This window comes from Nestor notabilis, unplaced genomic scaffold, assembly GCF_000696875.1.
Source record: "Nestor notabilis isolate BGI_N333 unplaced genomic scaffold, ASM69687v1 scaffold9529, whole genome shotgun sequence".
NCBI lineage: Eukaryota > Metazoa > Chordata > Aves > Psittaciformes > Psittacidae > Nestor > Nestor notabilis.
This window is the reverse complement of record NW_009944084.1, coordinates 1-12121: the sequence shown is the minus strand read 5'-3', so window position 1 is coordinate 12121 and position 12121 is coordinate 1. Positions and strand designations below refer to the sequence as shown.

Below are 12121 nucleotides of genomic sequence, written 5' to 3'. Positions count from 1 at the left end.
GACCCTCTTACAGCCAAATCTAAAGCCTCACCTGCAGGTGGATGCACTGCCCAGGAATTTTCCCCGTTACCTGACACTACCAGCATTGGCCGTAACGGCTTCCCAGCTAGAGGTGTGGGCCTGAATGATGATTCGGTGGTAACTGGTGATGTATGTATTTCTTCTTAATTTCTGTTCTTTCTATGCAGTACAGATTTGATGCATTGCTGATTTTCCTCTATACTTTACTTATATATATATAAGTATATATATGTGTGTGTGTGTGCATATATATATATATATGATTTGCTTTATGTACTTATCTACTATATATAGAGAGATATATACCCAGTTTGGATTAGTATGCTTGTTTGCTTTAGTGTGTGTGTTTGCTTTAGTATGCTTGTTCAATAAACTGTGCACATTATACAGCTGGAGTATGGTCATTTTGTTGGGTACCGTGCCTATCAGCAGAACAATTACTCTTGGCTGATTTGACTGCTACTGCATAGTGAAGCAAAAATCTTATGGCTTTTTTTTTTTTTGTTTTTTGGTGGATGCTGGGTGTAGTTACCCACTTGTGCAAGGCTTGGTATTGGGTGATTTCTGTGGTGTGAAGCTCTCAGACATTTGCTAGTGTTACCAGGGAAAGCAGATGTTCATGTTCCGAAACTTTACATTTCAGAAGGTGGCAACAGAACTACAGACTGTGTGTCTAGAAATAAGTGGCTGTTTTTTGTGTTCCTTGCAATCGCCCGCTTCTGCATTACGATAATTTTATCACTAGGCAAGCCCATGTAGTAATATCTGCTTGTCTTGTGTTGTACAGCTCAGAATTTGCTGTTTGTGCTACTGCTGGCTGTTTTTCCTGCGACTTGGAAGTTTTTCATTGAGCCTTTAGAATGTTCAGAGTTCTGCTAGCTACAGTGCAAAACTGATCTTTTTGACTACTGAATATATGTCCTTGTACACAAGTAACAATCCCAATTTTCTTTTACTCATTAGAATCTGAAATCAAGACAGAGTTTAGGTACATATGTCTTCACAATAGAGGCCATGTAAAGAGCTTCTCTTTTGCTATTACAAAGCCATTCTTCGCACCCCATATACTAATGTGGAGAAAACAACATAGATCAATTAGCTAATTGACAAGTCTTTCATGATGTGGTTGTCTTAGACAGTAATCCCCATTTAATTTAGTTATACTGAGTTCCAGTATTTATGTTTTGATGGGTGGTGTATCCTGATGGAATATGATTAAGTGATGTATTTAAACTGTGGGGGTTGCCTTTCCATGGAGGTGTGCAGTCAACTGTGTGCTGGTCCCACTGAGTCTGCCACCCGCTCCTCATGTAAAAGCTTGTAACTCTTTCCTACTCTTGGTTTGTAGTTGACCAAGCTGCAAGTAGTAGCGATCCATGTAATCTCTTCATCTGATTTAGAAAGACAACTCATACCTGGGAGGTTTCCTGTCTGTCACTGAGAGTGTAAGTTTTTGGATGTAATTGTTAGAGCAGAGACTTGGCAGCTAAACATACCCAAATGTCTTTGTTAAAAGGTACACATACCCTCTCACCTGAAGCAAGTATTTGTCTGTGCAATACACGCTCAAGGCATAATAACCTTTGTGTGCATCTGCTGGCTTTTCACAAGCAGACAAACAAGATTTTCTAAAATGACAGTGACTGCTGCAGGACTTGATGTGCACAAGAAAAATTTGTATCCTGCCCATCCCCAGGCAATGGATGTCTACTTTAATGCCTTCTGTACATAGGAATAGGCCCTGAGGGTTCAGAAGTAAGCTAGTCTGATCATGTGGAACATACATATGTACCTTTCAAATACAAATCACTCCAGCTACAAGAAATGGCAACTAAACCATCTGCCATTAGTGTTCTTTTAACGCTTTCTGATATGTTTAATTAAGGGAAGAAAAGAGTGTCAAAACTGGTTAGTAACAGGAATGATCTTGAGGAACAGGAACAAAAGTCACATATTTGAGGCAGTCTCTGGACAGAAGATTTCATAATAAGGGTGTACTTTGGTGTAGGCTTTCTATTATTAAACTTTCATTGTTTGTGATTGAAAGGCTAGTGCAACTGAAGTGTGATTAGAGACATTTGTACTTCCTAACTGTAAGCTGTTCTTGTAAGTGTAAATAAACACTGCCAGTTTTTAATGTCAAGTTAATTGGAAGTATTATGACCCTTCTGGAGAAGTCACCATTGGTATATGGTGACTAGATCTTTATAAGGTACCAAGTAAATGTTGAGATCCAGGTGTATGCTCCTATCCAGTAATGTGAACTGGAGCATGGGAAATTTTGTAAGCAGTTTTACTTTCCTGAGAAAAGCTGCAAAGTGTACAGCTGAGGCTATGCTATTTATTTGTTTCAAGGCAAGATGATTTCCTCCCTACTCCTTCTCTCTCTCACACACACACATTATACTGACATAAGGATTAATTGCTAGAGACTTTCCTGTGGCTTCAGGTACAGCCTATTTTAAAACCAAGCAAAAACATTTATCTGTGTATAATTGTTAGCTATGTTAGCTAAGGATTTTCTCTGCGTACTGAAGGAATGAGACCCTGTACCACCCTCTTGCATTAGCAATGTATGTTTATGTGCACTGATTTAATCTCACTAAAAGCATTTTATACAGTCATTCAGCAGACAGTTTTAGGATCTTGTGTTACAGACAGCTGGAGACTCAGGTAGTGTGCTTTCAGCTTTAGCAAATTTTTTTCAAGTCAGTTAATCACCTGCAGGATTGAATATAGAACAGGTGATTTATTCCTCTGTAGTTTTACAGGAGAGGTGTAATAAAGCATACAAGTCTATTATGACTAGGAGAAGTGATTTTCATCATTAGGTGCTCTAATTTGTTGAAACTTTAGAATTGATACATAGCTGTTGCTGAAAACATACCATACCCCTAATTGTTGGATTTAAATAGACTGCTTATATATATCGTAATACAAAACTGTGGACTGAAGTAGCACCTTGTCTTAGGCAAGAAGTTGCTTCAACTAAATTGCTGCTGTCTAGCTTTTCAAATGTGAATGAGGCAAGGAGGGATTTCAGAAGAGAGGCTTTCCCCTCTGATTAGTATGCAAAATAGTAATTCAGCACTTGGATGTAGGTCAAGAATTAACTGATACAGAAAATACGTCCTTTGACAAAAGTCACGGTCTGCCTCAGAGTCGACTCTCTTTTGCTACATTATGCCTGGAGAGAAGACTCTGGGGAGAAATTATTGCAGCCTTTCAGTACTTAAAAGGGGCCTATAATAAAGATAGGAAAACACTTTTTAGCGGTGCCTGTTGCAATAGGATGAGGGGTAATGGTTTTAAACTAAAAGAGGAGAGATTAAGGCTGGATGCAAGGAAAAAATTCTTCACAATAAGGGTGGTAAAATACTGGCAGAGGTTGCCCAGGAAGGTGGATGTGACATCCCTGGAGACATTAAAGGCCAGGCTGGATGTGGTTCTGGGCAACCTGGCCTAGTTGGGGTATGTCTCTGCTCTTTGCGGGGTCGGGGAAGGTAGTTGGACTAGATGACCTTTGAAGGCACCTTCCAACCCAGACTGTTCTATGAGTCTAAAAACCCAGAGTATAAAAGGAATAATTATCACATAAGAGACATAATACATATATTTCAAGTATCTCAGGAAGCTTTAAGCATAACGATATTTGTTTCAGGTAAAAATGAAAAATGAAATGTATTTTCATAAAAATGAAAAACTAAATGAAATGCATATTTTAGCTAAGAGTCAGAGTAACCAATTCCCATATTTTCCTCTCCCTTGCTTTAAGCATAGTGCAAGTTCTCATTTCAGGGCTAATATCCAAACAATAACCACAATGGCTTTCTGTAACAGATTTTTTTTTTTTTTTAATCAGTATGTATTTCATCATATTAAAATATGCAACTCAGAATGAAATCTAAATCATTCCCAGAAAAGCTGCTTGGGGGCTTGGAGGAAGTAGGATTCAGTGTTTTCCTCTGCACTAGGCCACAAAAACTGATTTGTACATGGAAAACAGAGCCATCTACATACATAAATCATACATGAGGTAGCTGAAATCAGTGCAAGAACATACATGATGTAAATATGTAATATGTAATACTTTTTCAATATCTTTGCTGCCATTAGTGTAATTACTTTGTATCATTACGCGTGGAGGTGGCAGGCATATTCCAGCTTTCGTCACTTAGAGTCCCTTGGGCGTCTTCTGCTTTTATGTCTTTGCTGCTTCATAATGGAATTTGTTGCCACAAAGTGTGATCGCAGAACAGCTGAAATTCCCAGCGGTTGTGAAACTCAAATGGCATATAAAGTTTTCAGTTGTTGTTACAGATTATTCAAACATATTAAAGTCAGTTCATACTTTAATGGTCTACCTCACATAACTAGAACAACCTCATCGATAACCTGTCCTGCTTCTTTCTCAAAGTTTTTGTTAAGGCATGTTGAATGCGCTTTGGTTGCATGTTGATGCAGAGTGGAAAAGATGCATAGTGGGGAGGAATTTCAGATTTTTTTTCTGTTCTAGTCTTGTTCTTCTCTGTACTGAAGTCATATTAAAAAACCAAGGGCCTCCCCCATCCCCCAGTGCAAAACTGGACCTTATGATTCACTGATTTATACTGGAACGTAAGCTCCTAAGTGATTTTGACAGTTTTGGAGATTCTACCTGGAGTGGTTTTTTGGTACTTTAGATTTAGGAATAAAAGAAATAGTTGGAATTTCTACAAGCTGGAAAACTCTTGCCAAGAATTACAGTAATTTCTATCAGAAGCAAGAGTTTGTGGTGTAACTGAGATTTGTGCAGCTGCTTGTATTTTGAGGGCTTAACTTGTGGTAGTATTTGAAACCTTGTAATCTTAGGTTTAACCTTCAAATTACACAGACTTTACGGTAAAATCAAATCATACAGTCCACTAAAGAAGATTCATAGAATACCAGGTTGGAAGGGACCCCAAGGGTCATCTGGTGCAACCTTTCTTGGCTAAAGCACAGTCTAGACAAGATAACCCAGAACCCTGTCCCGCTGAATCTAAAGTTTCCAATGTGGAGGAGTCCACCACTTCACTTGAGAGATTATTCCAATGGCTGATTGTTCTTACTGTGAAAAATTTTCCTCTAGTGTCCAGCTGGCATCTCCCCAGAAGTAACTTGTGTCCATTACCCGTCATCTTTTCTGTGTGACTCCTTGTATAAAGGGAGTCTTTGTAGCCACCCTTTTAAATACTGGAACATGGTGATAAGTTCTCCCCTGAGCCTTCTTTCCTCAAGGCTAAACAAAACCACATCTCTCAGCCTTTCTCACATGTCTTCCCAGTCCTTTCATCATCTTTATCACCTTCCTCTGGACCCTTTCCAGACTGTCCACATATTTTTTGCATAGTGGGAACTGAACACAGTATTCCAGGTCTGGCTTTGAGTAGAGTGGGCTTTGTCTCTGCTGCTAATGCCCTTGTTGATGTAATCCAGCATCCTCTTGGCTTTCTTTGCCACAGCTGCACACTGTTTACTCTTATTGAGCCTATTGGCCACCAGGATCCCCAGGTCCCTTTCCACACAGCTGCTCCCCAGCTGGGCAGATCCCAGCCTGTGCTGCACTCCTGGGTTATCTTTTCCCAGACCTTGCAATTGTCCTGTTGAACTTCATATGGGTCAGTTCACTCTTCCAAACTATCGAGGTCTCCTGGCAGGGTCTCCTTCCCCACTCAGTTTGATATCATCAGTAAACTTCATCAGGGTACACTTCATCCCATCACCCAGGTCATTCATGAAGATATTAAACAGCATTGGTTGTCCAGTGTTGGGGAATCCAGCACATCCCTATGGAGATTATTCCAATGGCTGATTGTTCTCATTGTGAAAAATTTACTCTGGTGTCCAGCTGGAATTTCCCCAGGAGTAAGTTGTGCCCATTACCCCTCATCTTTCCCATGTGACCCCTTGTAAAAGGGAGTCTCCGTCTTCTTTGTAGCCACCCTTTAAATACTGGAACGTGGTGATAAGGCCTTCCATGAGCCTTGTTTCCTCAAGGCTGGACAAAACCAGTTCTCAGCCTTTCCTCATATGTCAGGCTTCCCATTCCTTTGGTCATCTTTGTGGCCCTTATCTGGACCCTTTCCGGCCTGTCCACATCCATTTTGCGTAGTGGGAAGTAAAACTGAACACAGTATTCCAGGTGCAGCCCAACAAGTGCTGAGTAGAGTGTGTGGGATAATCACTTCTTTATCTCTGTTAGTGGTGCCTTTATTGATGCAACCCAGCATTCTGTTGGCTTTCTTTGCTGCAGCTGCACACTGTTCACTCATACTGAGCTGCTTGTCCACCAGGACATCAGCGCTGGCCCCAGTATCAATCCCTGGGAGACCCCACTAGTGACAGGTCTCCAGTTTGAAAAGTTATTAACCACCACCCTCTGGGTGCAGCCGGATCCCCACCCACCACACAGACCACTTGTCTAGACCATAATACATCAGTTTCTCTAGGAGGAGGCAGGGGAAGACTGTATCAAAAGTCTTAGAGAAATCCAGGTAGACAATGTCCAGTGCTCACCCCACATCAACTGAACAGGTTGTAGAGGTTGGTAAGGTTTGTTAAGCATGATTTGCCCCTGGTGAATCCACGTGGGCATTTCCCAATTATGTGCTTCGTAACTGGGGAATTAGGAGGATTCACTCCATAACCTTCCCAGGGACTGAAGCAAGACTGATGAGCCTGTAATTTCCTGGATCCTCCTTTAAGCCCTTCTTGTAGATGGAGGTGATATTTGCCTTCTTCCAGTCTTCTGGGTTGTCCCTGAGTCTCCATGACTTCTCAAAGATTATGGAGAGAGACCTCGCAACAACATCAGCCACCTCTCTTAAAACCCTCATGTGGACAGTGTCAGGGCCCATCTACTTATAGGTGTCAGGCTCCTGTGATAGTTCACTTATCACCTCTGATGGTGGATCTGTGTTTGCATCAACCTGGATTTTTGTTCTCAGGGCCTGGGATTAATATCAAGCCCAGGAAATAGGTAATATTTCCATATGTAATATGGAAACAGTTCTAAAACATTCCTATGCAGTAATGGGTGTTTTAACTTAAGTCATAAAAGTTACTCTCTAGGATTTCCATGTTAAAAATATGGACAGTCAAATTTGCAATGCTGTTTTCTGTGTTCTGTGGGAGTATAGCAGTATGAAAATAAAAAGTGCATGAAATACTTTTTTTATTTTGGTAACATTAAAGGAGGGGAAAGCAAGAAAAAACAAAACAAACCCCCTGTGCAATCTTAGGTATGCCTCTGAGTTAAATAGCTTCAGAACTGCTGATGACACTACTCAGAAGATGTTCCTCTTCCTGTTTCTGTTCCAGTCAGCAATGTCTGAACGCTGAGAGATGCTGCCTGTAGTTCGATTCTGCTCATTCAGTAAAAGCAGTTTATTGGTAGTGTGTGGATAAGATAATGCTGAAAGCTGAATATAATCTGTGATTTCTGGCATAACATGTTAGTAAGTGTGCAGTGAAGTTGAAAAGAAAGAAAGTGCACAAATAATTGAAAACAGTGCTGATATTTTTGTGATAACAGCAAGATAGGAAAGGACACTCAAAATAACCCAGTGTCTTCCAAATGAGACTCCTTCAGCAACATAAACAGCAACATTCCTGGTAGTTCTTTGGAATGCAAAGACTTCCAGGAAATCATGAAAGAAGTTGCAATTCTCCTAGCCATTTTGTTCACATTAAAGGTGTACATCTATGCTTTCACTTGTTGAAGGCTTTCTTTGACTAGAGCCTCAACTCTGAATTCCCTAGGTTTCTAACAGATTTTGTTGTTGCTGATTATCTCATTTTTACATGGCAGCTAAACCTCCAAAAAGACCCCAACCAAAACAAAACACCCCCAAATACCCCAGCCTTAAAACAACTGCCCCCAAAAAACCCCACCCCAAAACAAACAAACAAAAATCCCCAAAAAAACAAACAACCCTATGACAACAACAGCAAACCCCTCAACTGCTGACAGAAAAAGCTCAATGTGAGCATGATCTCTCACTTAATGAAATAATATCTAGGAAGGAGTATTGGTTTATTCTATTTTGTTTTGTTTTCCTTGACCTACTTCTTGGCTATTCTATGTCATGGGTCACATGTCAGCATCCTTTTCTGAGGAGTTTTGAAGTTAGTGATACTGTTTGAGCTAGAAGTGAGTGACTAGGTGTCACCCAAAAAGCTTATTGGTGTTAGATTCCTGATATGAGCCAGCTAATTTTGAGTTAACCTGCCAGCAAAGGAAGCATTTGTCAAGAGGGCTTCAGTCCAATTTGCAATGTTTGTGAATAATTTAATTGATTTTCTTTATTTTTCTTACAGGAATTGTTTCAATTATGACTCTCACTGTTCTTGCCTATGAACGCTACATTCGAGTAGTCCATGCAAAAGTGATTGACTTCTCTTGGTCTTGGCGGGCTATCACGTACATCTGGCTCTACTCATTAGCCTGGACTGGAGCACCTCTTTTGGGCTGGAACAGATACACACTGGAAATTCATGGATTAGGTTGCTCAGTGGACTGGAAGTCAAAAGACCCCAATGATACCTCCTTTGTGATCCTTTTTTTCCTTAGCTGTCTAGTAGCACCTGTTGGGATCATGGCCTATTGCTATGGCCATATTGTCTATGCAGTAAGAATGGTAAGTTAATTCAAATAAGAGTTCTCTTAATGTAACATTTTTAGTGGAAAATGCTGTGTATTAAGCTTGGATCAGAGCCTAAGTTCATGCTGTTGCTTTCTATTCCAACTTTTGAATGTTTAATGTTCACCCATGTCAGATACCAACTAGAAAGGATGAAGGGTTGGAGGAGAACCAACCTAGAGTTACCAAGATCTATTTGTTGTGTAGTTTTATGGGGAGGCAGTTTACAGAACTGCTCACACTCACTAATCCACATCAGGATTTTTTTTTGCCTTGAAAAAGGGCAAAAATAAAACTGCAGTTTTCCTGACTAAAGAACTCTCTCACCGCTCCTGAGAAGATAACCCTGTAAAACTCTTCCAAGTGGAGATTAAGCCCTGTTAAAACAGTTTTCCATGTTAAGGCAACTCATTTTAATTCAGTCCAGATCCTTTGTGTCAGAAAGTGTTAATGTTCTGTATTCTGTGAGTAATTAGTCTGTATCCATTCAAGTTTGTGGTCAACAGTATTGTAAAAACTGATAATTGTTATAGAGAATGCTCACGTGCATGTCCCGTCTTCTCCTCATTTTACGACTCACTCAGATAGCACTGGGAACCTGCTGCCTAGTATTCTGCTGTAAATAGAGATTTCATAATTTCAGGGTAACAAACTGAGTGGCAGAGGAGTACAGAGAAATCTATTTGTGAAATTTTCTTCTGTTTAAAGATTGCTGGTGACACAAATCTACAGGATTGTCTAACCCGTCAGACAAAGGATCACTAAATGTAAACTGAACTTGCTTATGCCAGTGGATGAGATCAAGTTAGTTTTCTAAAATACTTATAAGTGCAGCATGTTTTGTTACATCACTGGATTTTTTGTTTTTCAGTAGATATGCTATCCTGATTTTCCTAAAATTGTATTTTTACACCTAATATACACAGTAGAAGTCTGGTATGCATGACATAAACTTCCAGAAGAATTGTAGTTCACAAGATAAGGTGGGTAGTGTCTGTGCCTAAAACTGAATTAGCAAATTAGTTATAAATAAATGTAGAACTATCAATTTTGAAATAAAATATAGAGCTATTGTACTTCACTATTTTCTCTTTTAATTCTGCAGCTTCGCTGTGTGGAAGATTTCCAGACTGTTCAAGTGGTCAAACTTCTAAAATATGAAAAGAAGGTCGCTAAAATGTGCTTCTTAATGATTTCCACATTCCTTATTTGTTGGATGCCCTATGCAGTGGTTTCCCTCCTGGTAACATACGGCTATAGCAACCTTGTAACTCCAACAGTAGCCATCATCCCATCTTTCTTTGCCAAGTCAAGCACTGCTTATAATCCAGTCATCTATATCTTCATGAGTAGAAAGGTAGGTACACTATAGTAAATCAGATCTAAACTCTGCAACTGGTTATTCAAATAAGAAAATCTTTAATCTGTAAATTTTAGATTTTTTTTAAAAAAATTGAACAGTTAGAATAAATGGTGAAGATCTAGCATAATTAAAATCCCTGACGGTGCTTAAAGTAGTACTTATCAGAAACTGATTTTAAGTGTCTGAATTCATGCATGAGCACACACATGAAAGGGAAGGAGTGTCAAAATTTAAGTCCCTGGTTTTGGCAGTTTACCTATGAAAACGATTAGACCTAGAAAACCTCATCTGAATCACTCCCTTATTACAACAGACCTCCATCAGAGAAAATTCAGAATATCCAGGTTTTCCAGGAAAGAAAAAACCTGCCTCTGACTTCTCCATTATGGCAAGACAAGCACTGAACACCTCTGCATAGTATTTCAAATATGACACCAGTAACATTTCGCAGAGCTACATTGTATTAATAGCCAGAATCTCATGTGGATGAAAGTGAGATGTTTTTTGGGGACAAACTATATACTGTTAAGAAGACATACTTTTTCCATGAGAAACAAGTTTTTATTTTTGTCTGCTTTTGTATTCTTCATTATGAAAAATAAACTGCTGATATAATGGTCGTAATAGCTCATTTCAGTGCTTTACAGAGCAAAGAGACAATGGAAGTATTTGGAGTTATCAGGGGCATGTCAAATATATGGAAACTAGAGAACTACACATCTTTCTCTAAATCATCAGTACTATAAAGATAACCACTGAATGTTGGTGAATTTATTTAGACATTAAAATAGCTTGACTGTAACCCAGAAAACTAACTAAAAGTGTAACATGCACATCATAAACTTCTGAAACCAAAAATATATAAAGTTAAAGATACCTGGATTTTAACAGAATCACTTGAGAAAGGGCATAAAATCATCAATGATTGCTAGAAGGATTTCCCTGGGATTTCATTACCTTTTGGCTCATTATAGAGATGGAACTTTCTGTGATTTCTTACCTGGTTTGCAATTGCCATGCAGCAGCTTGGGCCAGACAGCAGCCAGTGGGGGACAAGGCAGCCAAGTCAGTGGGTCTGATCCACCATGTGGGCAGCCAGGTAAAGGCTGTAGTGCAGCTCAGGCCAGGACTGAGGGCAAAGATGAGCTTAAATGCTGTTCCTGAGTGAAGGCAGGAAGCCCCTAACAGTGTGTCTAGCAGCTTCCCCCCACCCCAGCTCATTTCCCAGCAGGCTGAAGCAAGGTTACACAGCTGCACAGTATCAGAGCTGACCTGGATATTGGGAGCTATTAACAATTGTGTTCAAGAAGAGTATTTTTCAACAGAGGGATTTTTTTAATACAGTGACACTGACTCTGTACCTAGATGTCAGGCTGAATAATTTATGTGAAAAAGATTGTGTAGGTTCTGATATTCAGAAGCAAATCAAACTGGGACCAGGCAAAATGCCAGTGAAGTCATAGCCAGGAGACACATTGTGAAGTACTTCTCACTCACCTCTAATTCCAGATTAAGACCAAAATGATAATATTTTCACTTATCTTCTGGGTTATTTTGCCTTCAAAAGGAATCCTAAAACCAGTTCTTCTCTAGAATATCCCCTCTCTATTTGACATGTTCTAACATGTTTGCGCCTTCTCACTTCTGTGCTACTCTGAGGTACAAAATGAGCTCCAAAACCTTCAAGGCCTACACATGACCATTGTCTTGCACCAGATTATCTTTCTCTACCATCTTGTAACTTGCTAGGTACCCTTCCCAAGAGGACCTATTGCCTCACCTGTGTCAGAATAGGATTAATTTCCTATAAGAAAACCTTGTTCCAAACCAGCATGACAGAGACCTTCTTGCATAATAGCTGGAAAAACAAATAGTCATGCAGGATAACACAGAATAATCTTTAACACAGCTAAACAGAAGACTGTTAAGAAAGATGTCCTCCTCCTTTTTCCGAGAAAAGGTAGATTGTGTCGTTCCCTGCCTCCTTCGTTGTGTGTTTTTTTTCTTGCAAAACCAGAGAATTTGAAGACCTTAGGCTCACTATAGGAGAGGATCAGGTTCTAGACCACCTTAA

General features: G+C 39.7%; 1 protein-coding gene across 1 annotated transcript; it reads left to right on the top strand.

Annotated features, from left to right (window-relative positions):
- Nucleotides 1-8361: 8361 nt before the first annotated feature.
- OPN3 (opsin 3) lies at nucleotides 8362-10041 on the top strand (the record flags this gene model as incomplete). The annotated part of the gene is made up of 2 exons (XM_010022259.1): nucleotides 8362-8681; nucleotides 9790-10041. Coding segments are annotated over 2 exons (572 nt in total), but the record flags the coding sequence as incomplete, so codon positions are not given.
- Nucleotides 10042-12121: the final 2080 nt, after the last annotated feature.